We start from the raw sequence: 20,351 nt of genomic DNA, 5'->3' as shown, positions 1-20,351 counted from the left end.
AGGAGGCTGAGGTGGGAGGATTGCTTGAAGCTGGCAGGTTGAGGCTGCAGTGAGCTGTGACTGCACCATTGCACTCCAGCCTGGGTAACCAAACAAGACCCTGTCTCACTAGCCGGGCATGGTGGCCCACACCTGTAATCCTAGTTACTCAGGAGGCTGAGGCAGGAGAATCACTTGAACCTGGAAGGTGAAGGTTATAGTGAGCCAAGATTTTGCCACTGCACTCCAGCCTGGGCGACAGAGTGAGACTCTATCTCAAAAAAAAAAAAAAAAAAAAAAAAAAGATTCTGTCTCTAAAAGAACTTTTTAAATTAAAAATAAAAGGTATTATCTAGAGCAGTAGTCACCTCTCATTTTACAAGAGGTCGGGTGCTGAGGCCGCAGGGGGGCTTGTGTTTGCCCAGGAGCTGAGAAGGCGTGGGGAGGCCAGGCTGGAGCTGCAGATCACCTGGCATCTAGAATGCCTTCTGTGTGCTTCACCTGGCTGCAGTCTCAGCCTGAAATGACCACAGTGAATCAAGGAAGTAAAATGCTGTACGTGCTGTCAAACATGCTTGCGACAGGGCTGAAAGGCCTGTGGCTCAGTTTTCTGGGCCAGTGTCCTCCCACTCCCATGGAGAGTAGAAAATTGACCATAGGTGGCTTCCAAGAGAGACAAGGCTGCCCCTGGGAAGGCAAACAAGGCCTCGTGAGGCCAGGGGATGGCAGTCGCAGGCACAGAGTACGGTGAATAAGAGATTGTAGGGGAAAAGCTAGAGGTCAGTGCCTCACGGAGCAGGGCCGAAATTGCGAGGTCACAGTGCGTGAGGATGGTTAGTCTGTAGAGGCATATTTCATGAGGAGGAAATGTTATTCCTCCTCTCAATCATAGGGTCCGCATGCCAGCAGCAGTGTGTCACCCTATGGCGATAACAAATGGTCTTCCTGAAGGGTCATCTTTCATTTTACTCACAGTGCCACAAAGTGAGTAGGATTAGCCCCATTTTACAGATGAGACTGTCACATAGAGAAATGACACAGACCGCCCACTGCTTCATGGGTCCTGAGCTGCCTCAGGCCTCAAGAGCCTCAGGATCCAGGAAGAACGGAGTCAGAGCCTGAGCCAGGCCTCCTGACCCACCTCCCTGTTCCCCACGGTATCTGTGGGTCTGGGTTTGGCTAGCCTGGGAATTGTTTATAAACGTACTCTCACGATGGATTTTCCTAACTCTTTCCTTCTTACGCGTGCTGAATTCTTAAGAGAATCCAAAGGAAAGGTTTCCTGTATTTCTTCTTCTGAGTTCCTAGAAAAGAGACCAAAACAAGCCCCCAAAACTAAGTTTCAACCCCCACCCCCCATCTTGTGGGCCTCTCCTGATACGGCACAGTGGCAGGGGCTTAGAAGCGTCTGCCTCAGGTCCGCTAAGGCCTTGGTGAGGTCATCACTGAGGGTAAAGGTACCTAAAAAAATGTCCACTGTGAGCCAGCCAGGCAGCACTGCAGTGCTCTTCCTAGCTATAAAAGATGCTCCCTGGCTGGACTCACAGCTGCTGCTGGCATCAAGGCTTGCAGGAAGTTATGTTGAATCTAGAGCTGAAATCACCCTGCTTGCTGTGACGGCAGATACTGGCTGGCTGTTTTCAGTTCCTCCTTGGGAACCTCTAGCGTCTTCACCCCCATATGTCTGTCTTTCCAGTTCTTTACACGAGTCAGGAGAGCCCACCAGTCCCCTGGCCTTTCATGGCTCTGCACGTGTGGGTTTATTTCTGCTGGACTGGCAGAGTGAGAGGGATCAGGGTAAAAGCATGTGGTTAGCTTCCTGATGTGCTGCCTGTTAATGTTCCCATCAGATGGCGATAGCTCTGGATTAATTATCTTTCTACACAGTCCTTCATCTAAGAGCATGCTCTTTAGCTTAGGAAGGGATGGAATGGACATGCTTTCTAGGGAGTTTGGAGCTCAGGACAGGTGAACTGAGAGCAGAGAGGTCTTAGCTGCCTGGCTTTGTGCCTCGTGTCAAAGTGCTTCCGAGAAGCCCCAGTGATTGAGAAAGTCCTTTTGCAATGTTTGAGGGACCTTGAGTAAAGGACAAACGTGAAGAGGCCAGAGACCGGCAGTACCATCCCAGGTTTCCTAAGTGCAGAAAGGGTGAAATCCGGAAATCACAGTGTTCCAGGCGTCAGCTCCAGGCCAAATATGGAGTGATTTGGAGACAGACCATTTTAAGAGACTTACAGAAACAAATTGGGATCCATCAACATAGCAGACCACAACTTCCACTGCAGATCGCTGAGTGTGCTACTTTGTTTGTTCTTAGATTGCTGGGCTTGATGAATGAGCATCTTTTTCTTTTATCAAGACATTTGACTAAATGAGTTGCTATTTTCCTGACTGTGATGGGGAGAATCAGACAGGATGGAGCTACCCTGAGGGGAAGCATCCCCTGGATACTTTGTGGCTGTGAATCTGGCCTGAGTCTGTCTAGAGGGTATGTACTTGTTTTTAATCAGCAACTTTGTTAACACTATTGAAAAGCATGCTTTCACATTTGGTAGGCTTAGCCTTGGGAAAAGGCTAACCAGCTAAACTATCAGACCATGCAGTGACATTTTGAAGCATCCCAATAAACCAAAATAGTGGGGCTCAAACTAAAAAGCTGAATTTAGTTTTTATGACTCTATGCTAATTATAAAAGCAATGCATGTACATTGTATCATGGGATAATATAGGAAAGTATAGAGAAGAAAATTAAAATGCTTCCTGATACTGATCCCCAGAGAAAACCATGGTCTTTCTTTGCGGTGTTGCTTATGTGTTTCTTTTTTCTTTTCTTTTCTTTTTTTCTGTTCTCCTTTTCTTTCTTTCTTTTTCTGACATAGGGTCTCGCTCTGTCACTCAGGCTTCAGTGCAGTGGCACAAACACAGCTCACTGCAGCCTCACCTCCTGGGCCCAGGTGATCCTCCCACCTCAGCCTCCTATGTAGTTGGGACCAGAGGTGCCATGCCACCAACACCTGGCTAATTTTTAAATTTTCTGTAGAGATGGGGATCTCACTTTGTTGCCCAAGCTGGTATGCTTTGTTGCTTCTATGCCCATCACGAGTACCCAGTCAATGTTAGTTTCTTTCCCAGTCCTGCTTAGAAAGGCCAGGAAAGGCAAGGGTCTTCAGCTTTCCTCCTGACCTGTGCCGCCCCAGGGAGGTGTTCTCTGGCACCCGTAGGTTCCAGAGGCAAGTCACTTGCTACTCTTTCTGGAACTGTTGGGACACTTGTGAGGCTGCCCTATTGGGCTCTTGACAGGAAAGACACATGGCACTCCTCCCCGTTCTGTGTCACCTATCACCATGAGTGATGACTGACCTGGAGACGCCAGAGGACCTGGTCCTTCGCCCTCTTCGCAGCACTCGTGCCACTCACTTCCCACCTCAGCCTCCCCGGTCTCCCCGTTGTCTTCCTTCCCTCTCTCTCTCCCAGCGAGAGTCCCTTAGAAATCCTCCGCAGATACTTCAGCGGCCTCTCCCAACTGATGCCCAAGTTGTCACTAAATAGATGAGCCTGGGAGAGCCATAATACTGGGTCCTTCATATGGGTGATCTCCGTCCTGCCTCAGGCTACACTGAGATTTACAGCCAGGTTTGCCCCACAGTCCTGTCCTCCAGGAGCTGGGCCAGGCCTCCTGGGCGGGACAGGCTGAGTGTGAGCAGAGGGCTCTGAGAGGGGTGTGTCTGTGGTGCTGCTGGTGACAGAGCCTGGGCCCAAGGCCCGGAGCAACCTCTCTTGCTAGCGCGTGGCTTCCCCTTTGTAGCGAGGCTTTGTGCCTGACCTCCCTCTGGTCCTCACAGTGGGGCCTCACGTGCAGCTCCAGGCCCAGTTTTCCTACCCTGCAGCGGGTGACAGAGATGCTCTCTGCAAAGGGTGTGTGAGCAGGACACTGAGTGCTGCCACCTGTGGCACCTGTTGTTTTTCTGCAGTGTTCAGTGTGAGAGAAGTCAGAGTATGGGTGTCCTTTTGTCACTGTCTGTTTCTTGTCCCTCTCTAGTAACTCCAGGCCTGCATTAGCAGGGGAAGGACAAGCTGCGTGGCTCACGTGGGGATATTCAGGGACCAGGTGGGACATCCCAGGGAGGAGCAGCTCATCTCTGCTAGGCCCGTGGACACCCATGTGGGAGCTGGGGATCCTGAGCACCCCTGCCCTTCCCCTCCCCTGTACTGCAGGGCATCTTGGGGACCACGTGGCTCTACCCTTGCGCACTCTCTGACACATCGACCTGTTTTCCTTGGCAACAGGTCTGAGATGAGATGTTTTCTTTGCCGCAACTCGCCTCTAGCAGGTGTCTGGACTGCTTTCCAGGAGCTGGTCTGTTTCTGGCAGCAGGTCCCCATCACACTCAAGATTATCTGCTGTCTTTTTTTTTTTTAAGCTTTTTAGTTTTGTCTTATTCTCAAAGCAATATATAACCTTTGTAGAAAATCTAGAAGGTATAGTAAAACATAAATGATAAAGGAAAGAAACTACCTATAATCCCATTACCTAGAGGTAACCACTTTCTCTTTTACTTTTTGGCATCATTCTTGCTAGTCTTTTTCGTTTATTTTTCCCCTTGTTTTTAACTTTTATTTGTTAAATGAACATACCGTAACACTGACCTTTTAATCACATGTATAGATTTCTGTAACTATCATGCCACAAAGTGCCTTCATGCTGTCATTTTATTTTATTTATTCATTTATTTGTTTTTTTTCCTTTTCTTTTCTTTGAGACAGGGTCTCACTATGTTGCTCAGGCTGACCTCAAACTCCTGAGCTCAAGTGATCCTCCCACTTTGGCCTCCTGAGCAGCTGAGACTACAGGCATGGGCCACCACACCTGGCTAATTTTTTGGATTTCTTTTTGTGGAGCTAGAGTCTCCCTGTGTTGCTCAGGCTGGTCTTGAACTCCTGGGCTCAAGTGATTCTCCTGCCTCTGCCTCCCAAGCAGCTGGGATTACAGGCATGAGCCACTATACGTGGCCACTTGTATTTTCTAATTGCACAAATAATTTAAGAATAATATTAACAGCATTCTTGTTATCAGCAGTGCAAAGTTCAAGGGTTACATAAGAATATAGTGCAGGTCAGTTACAATGGATCATGCCTGTAATCCCAGCACTTTGGGAGGCCGAGGCGGGCAGATCACGTGGTCAGGAGAGTGAGACCATCCTGGCCAACATTGTGAAACCCCATCTCTCCTAAAAATACAAAAAATTAGCTGGTCGTGGTGGTGCATGCCTGTAGTCCCACGTACTCTGGAGGCTGAGGTGGGAGAATTGCTTGAACCCAGGAGGTAGAGATTGCAGTGAGCCGAGATCGCACCACTGCACTACAGCCTGCGTGACAGTGCGAGACTCTGTCTAAAAATAATAATAATAATATTAATAATGTAGTGCAGACAGTGAGAATCCCTCACTCCCCACCCCACACCCCTTCTCAGGGGTGGTCACCACTCATAGTGGAGGATGGATCCTTCTCCTTCTGCAGTGCTTCTACCTAAACAACAGGGGGTTGCTGTTGTTGTTGTTTAAGCAATAGGATCACTTCCTATCCACTTTTCTGTGATTTGGTTTTTTTTTGACTTGCCAATAGTTCTTGAAGATATTTTCATGTAAATGTAGATATTGGCACATAAATCTACCTCAGTCTTTTTAACCACTGAATAGTATTATATAATTTGGTTATGCCGTAAATTTTAAACCATTCCCCTATTGATAGATATTATATTTATCTCCAATTTTTCACTATTCAAACAATACAATGAGTATTTGTAAACATACGTAATTGAGAACGTATGTAAATATTTTTTATTAATTCCTAAAAGTGAATTTCCTTGGCCCTGAGGTAAGTAAACTTGAGCTTTGGTAGATGCTACCAAATTGCCCTGCAGAAAGGTTTTCCCAAACCCAGCAGTGTGTGACAGAGCCCCTGTCCTTGCAGCCATGGATACTATCTGCCCTTTATATTTCTGCTAAGCTGGGCAAAAGAGCAACTTGTCTGTAGCTCTCTGACCTCTAGGGAAGCTGGACATCTTTTCATGTGATAATCAGCTTTTCCTGTTTCTTCCATGGACCACCTATTCATACACTCTGCCCATTTTTCTACTGGGTGGTTCGTCTTTTCATCCTTGACCTAGACATCTGTAATTATAGATACTAATCTTGATCTGTTTTCTGTGTTTTCCATGTTCCATTAATCTATTTCTTTTTTTCTTTTCTTTTTTTTTTTTAAGACGGGGTTTCACCATATTGGTCAGGCTGGTCTTGAACTTCCGACCTCAGGTGATCCGCCCACCTTGGCCTCCAAAGTGCTTGGATTACAGGCGTGAGCCGCCACGCCAGGCCCCATTAAACTATTTCTTGCTTTAACTTTCTTTATGGTGCCTTTCATTGTACAAAGCTTTACATCCTTTGTAGCTGAGTAATAGCTATTATATTTATTGATCACTGATCACACTTACTATGGATGAGGCATCGTTCTAGGCACTTTCCATATTTTAACTCATTTAGTCTTCACAAAGAATTCTGTGAATTTGATGTCATGATTAAATGTTCTCATTTTATAAGTAAGGAAGGGTAGACACCAAGAGGTCAAGAAACTTGCCAAAGATCACATAGCCAAAAAATGCAGCCAGGAGGAAAGCCTAAGCTGTCCCAGAGGCCACCGCCTAACCACCAACCCGTTCTGCAAGTCTACCTTCTCCCATCCTGACCTCTGGGATTGTGAGTTGTTTAGGAAATCCACCCTTAGGATATAAAAATAGTGCCCTATATTTTGTTATAATGTTTTCGTTTTTTCATGTATTTCTTTAATTCATCAGTATTTTTCATTTGTTTGTTGTGCCAGGTGGGAGGAAGGAATTTTCTTTTGTTTTGTTTATTTTGTTTGTTTTTGAGATAGTGTCTCACTCTGTCACCCAGGCTGGAATACAGTGGCATGATCATAGCTCACTATAATTTCAAACTCCTGGGTTCAAGTGATCCTCCTGCCTTAGCCTCCTAAGTAGCTGGACTATAAGAACACACTACCATGCCTGGCTTTTTTTTTTTTTTTTTTTTTTAAATGGAGATGCGGGTCTCACTCTGTTGCCCAAACTGGTCTCAAACTCCTCATCTCAAGCAGTCTACCTGCCTTGACCTCCCAAAGTTCTGGGATTATAAGCATGAGCCACTGCATCTGGCCCTAATTTTATTTATTTGTCTTTTCTGTGCCTCTTTTTCCTTTGAATTTTCCCCTTAACATTATCTTTTAGGTATTTTCATATGTTATTAAAAATGCTTTTTTGTACATGCTTTTTGTGGCCACATAATATTCCATTATATAATATAATGGCACTGTAAATTAGTTAACTAGCATCATAATGTTGAATGTTTGAGTTGTTTACCATATTTCCCATTATAAATCATGTTGCAAAGACCGTTTTAATGCATAAATATTTGTCTTCATGTCAGATCATTTCCTTAGGATAGAAGCCTGGAAGTAAAATTTTAAATGCTTGTTTATCCACATTTTGCACTAAAGTAAAGGACAAAAACAAACTCTTTGCATAGGAAGAGGGGCCATGTGATGAACAGAGACATCTGTGAGTGTATAAGTCCCAAGAGGCTGTGATTGTCAAGGAGTCCACTTTGGTGCTTATGCATTCGAAAGCCTTGAAAGAGCACTGAGGTCTTTGTAGGGCCTCCCACAGCTGTATTTCTGCTAGCATTTGTAGAAAACCCTCCCTCCCTGGCATGCCCCAAGCCAAATTCCAAGCAAGGCAGGAGCCAGGCTCTTCTAGAGGCCCAAGTACTACCCCCATACCCTGGCTATCAGGGAGCTTTACAGACTAATCTAGTCCCCTGGGAAATTCTGATTCCAGCATTCAGGAAAGCCCCATAGCTGGCCTATAATAAAACTGTAAGTGTAATTGAATTTAATGAAATCCAGAGTAATCCAGGGGCTTGGGGTTGACAGGAGGCCAACATTCCCACAGCCAGAAAAGAGCATGATCAAGGAGTTGATGTGCAGACCTCTCTGCCAGATCACAGAAATCAGAGTAAGTACACTTACACAGATGATAAAAGCCCAACAAGGAAGTTTAGCAATAAAACTTAATGGCCTATCAAATCACAATCAGGACATGAATTGCAGTGGGCTGGAGGCCTGCTCCCCTCATGCAACCCTCCTCCTCTGGCTGTCCCACAGTCAGGGACATCAGGAAGGCCAGGCCCAGGAAGCTGGTGCTCAGGTCACGGCCGGCTAGGACAGGCAGGTGTCAGGGAGGGAGGCGTTTGCTCAGCCAGAACTTTCTCCTCCTCCGAGCCTGGCCAGGCTTCTCATTCTAAACTCTGTAGAAGTTTATTGCTTAGCCTTAGTGTCTTATTCAGGGCCAGAGGGAATTGATGTTAGAACTGAAAACCTTAATGATATCAAGAGAACTATAGGGTATGTATGGGAAACTTTGGAACAGGATCCTTAGATGTTAGAGATTTTTGGAGACATTTTTCTCCTCGTGAAGTGCAGAGGAGGCGCACAAATGGTAGTAGGGAGAAGTGGAGAGATGTGCACACCAGCCAGCGTGGTTGCCAATTCTACTAATTAGAGGTATTTAGTCAAATTAACAATGATTTGAGTACAAGCCATGACCTTCCCCATAAAGAATTTAGTCCTGCCAAACCTGTGTGCACAGATGTAAACCCAACAACCTAGTCATGAGGTTAATTCATTCAGAAAGTGTGTGGAGCATCGTGGTCAGTATGAGGAATATGGTGGTGAACTAGACAAGACAGCTGAGCCCCTACTTGGGCATACGGAGCCTCCATTCCAGTTGAGGGGTTGAGCAGAGAATGAGCAGATTACTCCAGCTGCTTTGAGTACAATTAAGAAAGCAAAACAGGATATTGGGCGAGGGCATGATGACATGGGACACCTTTGAGATAGGTGGTCAGGAAGGGTCTCCTAGAAGGTGAAATTTGAGTGGAAGCCTGAGTGGCTGATAGAAAGGGGGGTGAGCCACACGTAGACCTGGCTACCGTAACTGGCTCACTGGGAAGAGGAGCTGTGACCACCTTGCAACGTCTGTCACAGACATGGGAAGCCAGCTGGGGTCAATACCAGGAGACCTCCAGATTCTGTATGTCTCCATGTAAGGGAAAGAACATGTTCCAGGGTGCTGGAGTAGAAATTAGCTTGGTGTGATTGGAGAAGAGAAAGAGAACCAGAAGCTGCAGAAGTGACCTGAGTTGAAGTTGAAGGTATGCGGAACTCAGGTTGCGTGGGGTTTGTAGCCATGAATTGTGTGGGGTTTGTAGCCAAGTTTGGGTTTGAATCTACCTGTGATGGGAAGCCACTGGAAAGTTTTAAGCAAAGGGATTTGATGTGATTGATGTTTTGAAAAGATACTGCGGCTGCCCTTAAATATCAGAAGACAGCAGTATCACGGTCTCAAAGCAACACAGCATTAAATGCCATAGAAATGTTGGAATAAGAAGTATTTTGTAATTAGAAGAGAAGCAGATCATTTGATGGGGCTGCAGTGAACTGGGAAGACTCAAAGCAGGGACCAGAGTGAAGGTGGGATTGCAAGGGGTTGTCCAGGGTGGATGCTGCCTGTGGAGAGGTCCTATCCATCAGGGCAGAGGCTGGGAGGAAGAGGGGGCAGGTGGTGATGGCCCTGGTGGATTTGTCACTTCATCTTCCAGAACCACAATTTCTGGCACTGTAAAACAGACCTATTGCACTGTGTCATGTGTCTGGTGGGACTGCCACGATAGTATGTGGAACCCCGGCACAAAGAGTGAGTGCTTCCCTTATAGAGGTGGGGGATTCTGGGAGCTGAGGCTGAAGTCCAGGAGACAGCCACATGGGTAAGCTGCAGAATCTGGAGGTCTCCTGGTATTGACCCCAGCTGGCTTCCCCTGTCTATGACAGATGTTGCAAGGTGGTCATGGCTCCTCTTCCCATGGAGCCAGTTCTCAGTCTCAGCTCTGTCTCAGTCCCACTGCTGGTGGAAGCTGGCCAGTGGAATGGAACCTACTTGCCACCCTAGCAGGGCAGTGGCGTCAAAGGCCTGGAGCCTGATAAAAGGATGAGGTAGACCCTCCTTACCAGTGCATGGTAAATTCCCATCTTCAGGAGTCCTGCCACATCGACTGGGTCACCTTAGAGAGAAACAGTGATTCTCAGTGAGTGGCAATGGCTGGCTTTTCTTTGTCTCCCCTCCCCTGATTGCTACTCCAGTCCCACTGTCCACCTTGACCATGGGCCCTGCCAGCAGCTGGCCTGACAGCACCATCCATATCATGGAGGGTACAGGGAGAGTGGTCAAGGGAGCCTCTCTTTCCTGCCTCTCCTACCTCCCACGGAAGCCACCCAGAGCCTCACGCTTGCGTTTCCTGAGGCCTCCCTGCGTGTTATCCACTATGCACTGATGGGCTGAATCAGTCTGTCTCAAGGCAGTGGAGCTTTGAGGGCTTTGCAGGGAACACTAACATCTCTCCAGAGCAGGCGGAACTCTCAGGTGATGGACCCGCAGCTGCAGGAGTGACTCTGAGCTTCCTTCTCCTGCAGTCTGTTTAAGCAGGTTGAGCTTTGCTCTGCCCCTGTCAGGGGAGGTCAGCCTGAGAGTATAGAATGGTTGGCCCACCTCAGACAGGTGCAAGGAGCAGCAACCTGGAGGTACCCGGGGGACAGGGAGATCGCTTTAAGAGCTGTAGAACTTTTTCTTTTCTTTTTCTTTCTTTTTTTTTTTTTGAGACCGAGTTTCGCTCTTGTTACCCAGGCTGGAGTGCAATGACGTGATCTTGGCTCACCGCAACCTTTGCCTCCTGGGTTCAGGCAATTCTCCTGTCTCAGCCTCCTGAGTAGCTGGGATTACAGGCACGTGCCACCATGCCCAGCTAATTTTTTTGTACTTTTAGTAGAGACGGGGTCTCACCATGTTGACCAGGATGGTCTCGATCTCTTGACCTCGTGATCTACCCGCCTCGGCCTCCCAAAGTGCTAGGATTACAGGCTTGAGCCACCGCGCCCGGCTGTAGAACTTTTTCATCCTGACCATAGCCCCAAAGGATGGTTTACTCCACTCTATTTTAGTGAGAAACAAAAAATATTTTTTAATCTTAATATACCTCATATTAAGTCAGTAGAACCTTCCTCAGAGCATTCCATTTACTCCGGACATGTGGGCCAGTGTAGAAGGACATCTGAACCTGGGTCCCTCTGTGTGTCAGCTCTCCATGTTTGTCCATTTACTCCGGACACGTGGGCCAGTGTAGAAGGACATCTGAACCTGGGTCCCTCTGTGTGTCAGCTCTCCATGTTTGTCCACCTCTACAGCTCATGATGGGGGGATCCCAAGTGGGTTCCAGTCAGACTGTGAGCTCCCAACATCATCCTACCCTGGGTACATTTTTCTGGAAAAGGGGTTACTGCTTTGATCATGATCTCCACAATGTCTAACTGTAGGGGACATGAAGAGCATCTGCTGTGGAGAACCAGGCCAAGAACAGCAGGGCTGCCCTGCCCAGCCCAGGGGCAGCCTCTGCAGGGCCGAGCTCAGCAGTCCCAGAGGAGCCCTGAGGAGCAGGGCAGTGTGCCTTGCTCAGCCCTGGCAGCGGGATTCTGCGCGGCTGAATCGAGCGTGGGGACATTCTCATTTCTCGGAGGCTGCCCCTGCCCTCCTGACTGGACCCTCTGTCCTCCGTCTCTAACTTGCCCCCAGGTGTTCTCCAGGAGGTCTTCTCAAGCCCCTGGTCACCCCAGGAGTTGTCTACTCACTGTTTAATTAAGTCTCTTCGTTGCTGACCAGTAAATATTTACTGTGTATCTATTAAATCATGATCCTTTTGCTTCATGGGAAGGTACAAGGTTAAAAAAAAAAACCTCAGGCCCCACCTTTAGAGAGTCAATGTCTGGTACCTGGAGCCCAGCATGATGAGTGTGTAGTGTGGGCACAAGATGTAATACGGCTACAAGCAGCAGCTGCTGGCTCCCCCAAGGCCGCTGGGGCAGGTGAGGAATGCTCTTTCTCTGGTTCATCCCTTAAAGGCATCGTGTGTGCCGCTCTATTCTCCTCTGGACCAAAGACCATGGTCCTCTCTGTCATTATGCTGGAAGATTCTAAGGGCTGATACCTTTTCTACCCTCTCTTCTGCGTCATAGCCCAACAGGAGTAGGAAGCTCCCTGTATAATGGCAGCAGGGGTGCCTGTATACCCCAGCAGTTCTTCCTCCTCCTATTGTGGGTCCTGCGAGTTGAGGGTTAGCAGTGTCCGTCTTCCTTGGATGTACTTGGGAAGGACCAGCTTGTTGGTGTGACTGAGAATTGTTGCCACTCCCTGGGCTGCATTCCATTAGGATCAGTGCCCTTGACCAAGTCATGTCCCCAGCGCTCTGTCCAGAGGAGGAGCTTGACAGCACTGCCCGGGATCTCAGTGATCAGTTCAGTTTTCTATTATTGGTTAAGTAGGGAGTAGCCCCTCCAGAGTCCCTTGTCCCTTGGGGGGACAGGGTGAGGATGAGCGGAGGAAGCCAGGTACAGGCAAGAGTGGGATGGAGAGATTAAGAACGAGACATGTTCATGTCTCACCTGGAGCTGAGTTCTGCAGGAATGGCCCTGGAGGAGGAGACAGGAGCTTTCATCCTGGCTGGGTGCTCAGCTGGATGCAGGAAGCTGATTCCATAGCTCAGTGGGAGGTCTCCTCTGATTATACTGTTTGACTTTCTGTCTTCCTTTCTTCTTGTCTTTCCCTTTCCTAACAATCAGTAGAATTACAGCGCTCTCAGCTCCCACACAGTAGCACACCCTGAGAAGGTTGAGTCACGACCTGTCATCCACTGAGCCTGGTTAATATACAGCCAGGCTCACCTTCTGAGCAGCCTCCAGCCCGAGCCAGTCTGCAGATCCTCACCTCCCAGCCCCTCCAGCATCACAGGCCAGAAAGTCCTCTTTCTATTAAAATCAAAACAGTGTACAAAGGTCGAGGTCTGTCATCTACACAAAGTGCTTATTTTCTTTTTAATGCATCAAATTTTATTATTTTTGACATCTTACTATGTTCATGTGGCCGTAAGAAAAGGACAGAACAGTTTCTATCCCAGGAAAATCCCATCACATCATACGGGGACGATTGGAATGTAATGTCTCCCATACTTTTGCTTCTGTGAATTTTTATTCCCAGCTCAAGGCCTCAGACAGCCTTCTATCTAGAGAGGATGATGATGGTGATCACAGCATGGTGCCACGAGCTGCCTGCAGCTGGGGCCTCCCACAGATTGCTTGGGTTTTCAGCCCAGCTCTGTGACCCACGGCTGTGTATATAGCCTTGGGCAGTCACCTGCCCTCTTGGTGCCTCAACTGGCTAATCTGTGGAATGGAGATGATGTCAGTTCCTACTTTGTGGGGCTGTTATGAGGCTGTAAAGCACTAGTCAGTACCTGGCACAGCAGAGCTACATACATGTTGCCCGTATTGTTTATGCACTTGTTTTATTATTGTGTCTGAGGTACCTTCACCCTACCCCAACCCATTTCCAGGGGATTAAGCAAAAGATTTATTTTCTTTGAGCTGGTGCTGCTGCTGCTTTTCTCCCAGGTACCGCCAGTGTCTGGGAATGGAACTGAGCTGTCTTACAGAGGCGGCACAGGGGGGCATCCCCAGGACCTCTGTGCCATAAGAGCAGTTTCTCTTCATCTCTCCCCACAGGGTGTGGCCACTGTAAGAAAATGAAGCCGGAGTTTGAGAAGGCAGCAGAAGCCCTCCATGGAGAAGCAGATGTAAGCTTCCTTTCCTTCCCCCTCACTGTTCTCTTTGAAAGAATCACTGACAGGTGGAATCATTATGACTCTCCCCTGCAAGCCCTGCCACGGCTCCCCTGGTCCCTGGAGGCCAGCAGTACCTCTCTGTGCCCAAGTAGAACATCTTAGACAGATGAAATCTTAGAGAGGGGCAGAGGGACTATTGAACCATGTTCCCATGCCAATCAGGTGACCTCTGTCAGCTCCCTCTTTTCTCTGGGAACCTGGCTAACGGGAACAGGTGCCAATCTATTCAACATGGCTGCTGGGGCAGATTCGAAAGCCTTATCTCAGCCTATAAATGATAAATGATGGCCATGCCAACGTTCAGTTGTTCCCTGGGATATAGGAGCCCACCAGGCTAGCCACCCAATTACATTCCGGTAGGTCCAGGATGGGTTTGCAGGGGCAGTGTCTGGGCTCCTGTGTTCCACCAGCACCGCGTCTGAGGCTGTAATGCATGGTTGGCCTTTCCCCCATCCCAGAGCTCTGGTGTCCTTGCAGCTGTCGATGCCACCGTCAACAAGGCCCTGGCAGAAAGATTCCACATCTCAGAGTTTCCTACATTGAAGTATTTTAAGAATGGAGAGAAACACGCAGTGCCAGTGCTGAGGACAAAGAAGAAGTTTCTCGAGTGGATGCAAAAGTACGTGTTGCAATCTCAATAGCACAGTCTAACTGCTGGCGGATGGCCCCTGGAAACCACCTTGAGGAGGTGAGGTAGACATTATGGCCCAGTGTCCTGGGCTCAGGCCCACAGGAGCCAAGCCGGATCTGACTTCCTCAACCCTAAAGCCACCCTTCATGTGCTGATCACGTGTTCTGATCAGTAGGTCACTGGCAGTCCTGGACGCCGCTTCATCGGCACACTAAACCGTGTGTTGCCTTTACTCTGTCTCAGTCTCCTTAGCCCCGAGTCTCCTTGTCTGCATTTTATCCCATCCCCTTGGAATACATGAAGGAGACACAGCTCATTTGCTAGTGGTTGGCTGGGCCTCCTCCACTAGTTTGCAGCTGAGGATAAAGATCTTGAAGAGCCCCCTCAGCCTGTGTACTAGTTTGCTAATGTTGCCATAACAAAGTAACAGACCAGGTGGCTTAACAACAAAAGTTTATTTTCTTACAGTTTTGTTTTGTTTTGAGACAATCTCACTCTGTCGTCCAGGCTGGAGTGCAGTGATGTGATCTGGGCCCACTGCAACCTCTGCCTCCCGGGTTCAAGCGATTCTCCTGCCTCAGCCTCCTGAGTAGCTGGGATTGCCAGGTGCTGGCCACCACGCCTGGCTAATTTTTTTGTATTTTTAGTGGAGACAGGGTTTTACCATGTTGGCCAGGCTGGTCTCGAACTCCTGAGCTCAAGTGATCCACCCATCTTGGCCTCCCCAAGTGCTGAGATTACAGGCATGAGCCACTGTTTGCAGCCTATTTTCTTATAATTTTGGAGGCTAGAAATCAGAGATCAAGATGTTGGCAGGGATGGTTTCTTCTGAGGCCCCTCTCCCTGGCCATTTTCTGTCTATGACTTCCCATGACCACCCCACTATATGTGCCTGTGACGTAATCTGCTCTTTTTATTAGGATACCAGTCATGTTGGATGAGAGCCCACCCTAATACCTCATCTTAGCTGAATTATCCCTTTAAAGGGATAATTTATCTCTAGACATAGTCACATTCTGAGATAATGGGGGGTTAGGACTTCAACATATGAATTAGCGGGGACACAGTTGAACCTATATGGTCTGAGCTACTTTATTAGGACCTGGGTCAGATATGAGGTGCTTATTGAAAGCATAGACTCTGAGACTTTTTGATTCAGGAGGTGTGAATGGGACCCTCAGCCATGGTGTTCTGAGAAACACCAGCTCATGGAATGGGAGCAAAGTTGCCACTAAGTTCAGGGGAGGCCTCTGGCAAGAGGTGAGTGGGCAGGTGAGATCCTGGCCTCAGTTTCTCCCACTTCGTCCTGCTCGTCCACTGGGAGGATTTGGAGAGTAACCAGGCATTTGTCTCAGAGACCAGAGGGGAACGATGTTTTGCCTCTGAAAGGGACAAAGTGCTCATCCCTCAAGGCCTTCTGGTGTCTGAAGCAAGTGGCTTATTCACACCCACTTTTCCAACCTTGCTCTGGTGCCAGGGCTGGCTCACTGGAAGGGATGGGGCATGGCAAGGAATCTGGCCAGGTCCCTGTGATGCTTGGACTTGTGGTTAGAGAGCCAAGGGAATCCAGAATGTCAGTCTTCGCTAATCAGTGCTCCAGAGTCCTGGACACAAACAGCGAGCATGAGGGGCTTCTGTCCTTTCTGTGTGCCAGCGCTGCCACTGAGAGCCTGAAAAGCACTCAGGCCAGGTGCTTTCAGGTTTAAGTACTTTTTTAAATGCTTTGAGGTCAAGAGCATGGGCTTTAGAGTCTGAGAGACCTGGGCTCAGATCATGACCCTGAGCCATTTCCTTGACCCCTGTAAGCCCCAGTTTCCCATCTGTAAGATGAAGACAGTAATTTCCCCATAGACTTGTCTAGGGAATTAAATGAGACTCTTGTGAAAAGTGCTCAGCACAGGATGTGATGTGGAAGTACTCAAAAAGTTGAAGCTGGCGGGACACGGTGTCTCATGCCTGTAATCCTAGCACTTTGGGAAGTAGAGGCAGGAGTATCTCCTGAGCTCAGGAGTTCAAGACCAGCCTGGGCAACATAGTGAGACTTCATTTCTACTAAAAATAAAAAAAAATTACCTGGGCATGGTACCTATAGTCCCAGCACTTTGGGAGTCTGAGGTGGGAGGATTGCTTGAGCCCAGGAGGTCGAGGCTGCAGTGAGCTGGGTTGGCACCATTGTACTCCAGCCTCAGCAACAGAGTGAGACCCTATCTTTAAAAAAAAAAAAAAAAAAAAAAAGTTGAAGCTATTTTTATGACTGACTGTGGCCTTCTGGTGACTGACAGTATCAGTGCCTAAGTGATCGCAGCAGCCAGCTTTTGCAGAATGCTCTCCTATCTCTTGGCCCATTTCATCCTCAAGTCCTACTGAGGCTACAGTTTTTATTCATATTTCATTGGTGAAGAAACTTAGGTTCAGAGAAGTTAAGGTCCCTGTCCAGGGACAAATGGCAGTTCTTCTGGGCACTTACAGGAGATCCTTCAGATGGAGTGTGAACAGCAGATGGCTCTGGGATGCTGGGATGGAGACGCAAGAACATTTATCCAATTACTGGCATTTATTAGAGAATCTATGCTCTCAGTAAATACAGTTTTCCTTGACTGAGTAGATGCTTTACATACTTATCTGCTCTTTGTAAAGATCCCATTGTCCTCATTTAACAGAAAAGAAAATAGAGGCTCAGAGGGGTTTAGTAACTTACCTAAGGTTGCACAGCTGGTAAGTCACCTGGATTTGAACTCAGACCCACCTCACTCCTTGATGCATGCTTTCCACCAGAACAAAGGCTGAGAAGCAGAAGATAATGAACAATCATGTACTGTCCTAGAGGGTGCAGGAAGGAGGGGCCTGGGAGCCCGGGCAGAGGTGACTCTATGCCCTTGTCAAGGAGAGCATGGCCCACAACTAGGGGGGCTGCCCTCCCTAAAATGGGGTCGTCTTCCACATTTTACAAAATGACTCCCTAATGGTCTCCTCAGAGGGAATCAGAGAATGTCTTTGCTGCTGGTACAGATTTGTTTGTGATTAAACTGCAGGTTTAAAATGAAATTTTAGAAGGAATGTAGTAGTTTCTTCCTGTGTGCTCCCTGAGTGGTTGGATTTCCTTGCCTGTCTAAAAATCTGTCCTCATGGCTGCTTCCCCTCTCCCCTGGCTTCTTGCAGCCCTGAGGCGCCCCCGCCCCCAGAGCCCACGTGGGAAGAGCAGCAGACAAGTGTGTTGCACCTGGTGGGAGACAACTTCCGGGAGACCCTGAAGAAGAAGAAACACACCTTGGTCATGTTCTACGCCCCTTGTAAGTAGCTCGGGTGTTCATGGAAGGGCAAAATAAGAGGGGTTTGGCCCCACCAAACCAAGAAGACCCTCACACCCACCCCGGGGTCCAGGGCAGCCACTGATTGATCCTGGGGTCATCTTCACTATGAACCAGGTGCTCCAGTTTTATTCCATGCTGAGGGGTCCTTCAAATCCAGGGCCGCCTTTTGTCAGCCCTGTTGGGCTTTCATTCCTTTGGGGCAGCCTTTCCTGTTTCTGTCCTAAAGCCCTCTGACTCTGTGCTGGTGCCCTCTTGTCCCTGGGTTTCTCCACACCCCTGTCCCCTACCTGCACAGTTCCCACCCCTCAGCTGCCTCTGCCCCCTCTTCCTCCCCCAGAGACTGACTTATCTTCGGCACCTTGGAACCACCTCTCCCTGCCCTTCCAGATGGCTCTGGAGCTGTGGTAGAGGCACAGCCACATTTGCTCCTGAGCTCCTGTGCGGTTCTCTTTTTAATCAGAGCTTAAGCGGAGGAAGTGACTCGTCTCCTAACATTGGCGTCTGTGACCTCGGGTTTCTGTGTATTCCCATTTTGAAGTTGTTAATTGATACTTACAATGAAAGGTTCTTAGAATTTCCCACTCTCTGCTGCCCTTCTGTCTCTCCCCCAGGTTACAGCTCAGCTTAATGGAGTGAGGATAATAAAAGCTGTGGTCTGCAGAGAAGCCAGGCAGCTCCATCTAGCCATAAACCCACTCAGCTGTAGCTGGCCCTCCTGTTGACTCTCCCTGCCCCCACCTTTCAAATGTTCGTAATCTGTTCGTAATCTGTGTCTCTGCTTTCTCAGGGTCTGAAAGGGGCCGACACAGCCTTAGCCCCCTCCCTGAGGGGCCTCCCTGCCCCTCTCTTTCTGCCTTTCCTCCTCAGAGTGGGACTTGTCCTTTCCCAGTCCCTTAGAGAGCTTCCTGCTGTCCTCTTCTGTCTGTAGAGTGTGCCCAGAAATTTAAAGATTTTCGGGAACTGACATCTTCCCTCTGGCTTTGGTGGATGGAAGACTGAGCCTTGTCCAAGGCCATGGGGCAAGTTGGTGGCAGGCCCCTCCTGCAGCCTGGGTGGCTCTCTCTGTCATAGGCAGAGAGTAAGAGTGTTTTCAGCAGCGAGTGAGAACTTGGCTGCCGAAGTGGGAGCCCTTGACCAGCCCTGGGGTGAACTTTACAAAGTCCAGACTAAATACTTTCCCCCAGAGATGCTGCTTTTCTCCCCCAGATCTCTAGACCAGAGTCACAGTGTTTCCCCTGCCTCTCTTCAGCTCCTTCCTGACTGAGGGGTCTTCATAGCAGACATAAGACCCCTGCCACCCCTGACCCTCTGCTAGGGCAGACAGGTGCTTGAATCCCCAGGGAATCTGGGATAGACTCTTACCCTTTTGGGCTGCCAAAGATCTACAACTCCTTCCTGCCTGCCTGCCTGCCTGCCTGCCTGCCTGCCTGCCTGCCTGCCTGCCTGCCTCCCTTCCTGCCTGTCTTCCATCTATCCATCAGTTATCAGCTCTGTGCTGTGCAGTGTCCTGGATCCAGGGGATAAGGGAGGGAAACTTGTCCCTGCCAGGCCTTGAGGGGCTCACTGTCTACCCTGACAAAACTCTAAACACATTCCATCCAGGGCAGGGTCACTGAGTGACTCAACCTCTGGCAGAGGGCTTGGTCCTTAGAGTTTCTTCATCTCTCTTACTGCATTTTTCTGTTCCGAAATCTTGCCCCAGGGACATACATCTTCACTAGTGGGTTACCGGGGAAGACTCTCCAAGGACAAAAAATACATATCTTTTGACTTTTAGAATAATAAAAATAATAATACTTATTTTTAATATATAAATACAGCATATACAATATACTTTTTATATATGAAGGATCTAAACACTACATAAATGTCAAATACCTGATAAAGTCTAACGTGAAAGCAGCCTGCCCGCACATTCCTGCTCCCCTTGTAGCTGCCTCACCCCAGCACCTTACCTTCCTTCTCCCACCACGTCTGCCCCCACACCCTGCCTCCCCAGCTTCTGCACAGCTCTCCCTGCTGCTGTTTCATTGCTCCTTTTACGCTGAATGATCTGTTCATGGTGACTGCCCTTCTCAGGCCGGCTCAGTGAGTCTCTAGAGCTGCCATTGTCCAGCCCGTCCTCAGTCTTTGTTCCTCTTTCCCTGGGAGGCTTCTTTGGTTTTTCTGCTGCCCAGAGGCAGTGCCTTTTTTCTTTCTTTTTTTTAAAGCCCACATTTTAAAAAATCATGCACATCTGGCCCTCCTGACACCTCTTGGAAGCATCTTCATGCGCTTTCTAAAACAGCCCTCCCCGTCATTATTCATTGGCCCTGCTCTTTCTTTTGGATAATGAGAAAATTAGATGCAACAGAAGGCCATTGATCTGAGGCCTAGATATTTTAAATTGATGGTAACAGGAATTTACACTAGGCTGACAGTTACTTTTATACTTTCAATGAAAAAGAGATTAAAAAGGAAAAAATTAATAGTGAAAGCAGATTTTGAGGAAGGGGGTGGTTGTTTTCAGCCAGCCTAATGCTGTTACGGGCATATGCCATGCACAAGGGGCCTGCAGCTGCCTGCACGATCTGTCTGAGACGTACCTTGTTAACC

At 48.4% G+C, this 20,351-nt stretch overlaps 1 protein-coding gene across 2 annotated transcripts in view; it reads left to right on the top strand.

The window, feature by feature from the left end:
• The window catches only part of PDIA5 (protein disulfide isomerase family A member 5), a 127,345-nt gene that overhangs the window by 61,748 nt on the left and 45,246 nt on the right, over positions 1 to 20,351 (top strand). For both annotated transcript variants that reach the window (XM_074404235.1, XM_003941662.4), the window contains exons 12-14: positions 13,696 to 13,766; positions 14,273 to 14,433; positions 17,605 to 17,735. In XM_074404235.1, the coding sequence (XP_074260336.1) occupies positions 13,696 to 13,766; positions 14,273 to 14,433; positions 17,605 to 17,735 (363 nt within the window). The remainder of the gene's footprint in view (positions 1 to 13,695; positions 13,767 to 14,272; positions 14,434 to 17,604; positions 17,736 to 20,351) is intronic.

The sequence above is a fragment of the Saimiri boliviensis genome, chromosome 8, assembly GCF_048565385.1.
Source record: "Saimiri boliviensis isolate mSaiBol1 chromosome 8, mSaiBol1.pri, whole genome shotgun sequence".
NCBI classification, from domain to species: Eukaryota; Metazoa; Chordata; class Mammalia; order Primates; family Cebidae; genus Saimiri; species Saimiri boliviensis.
Note: the sequence above shows the minus strand (reverse complement) of the source record. Positions and strands in the feature narration are given on the sequence as shown.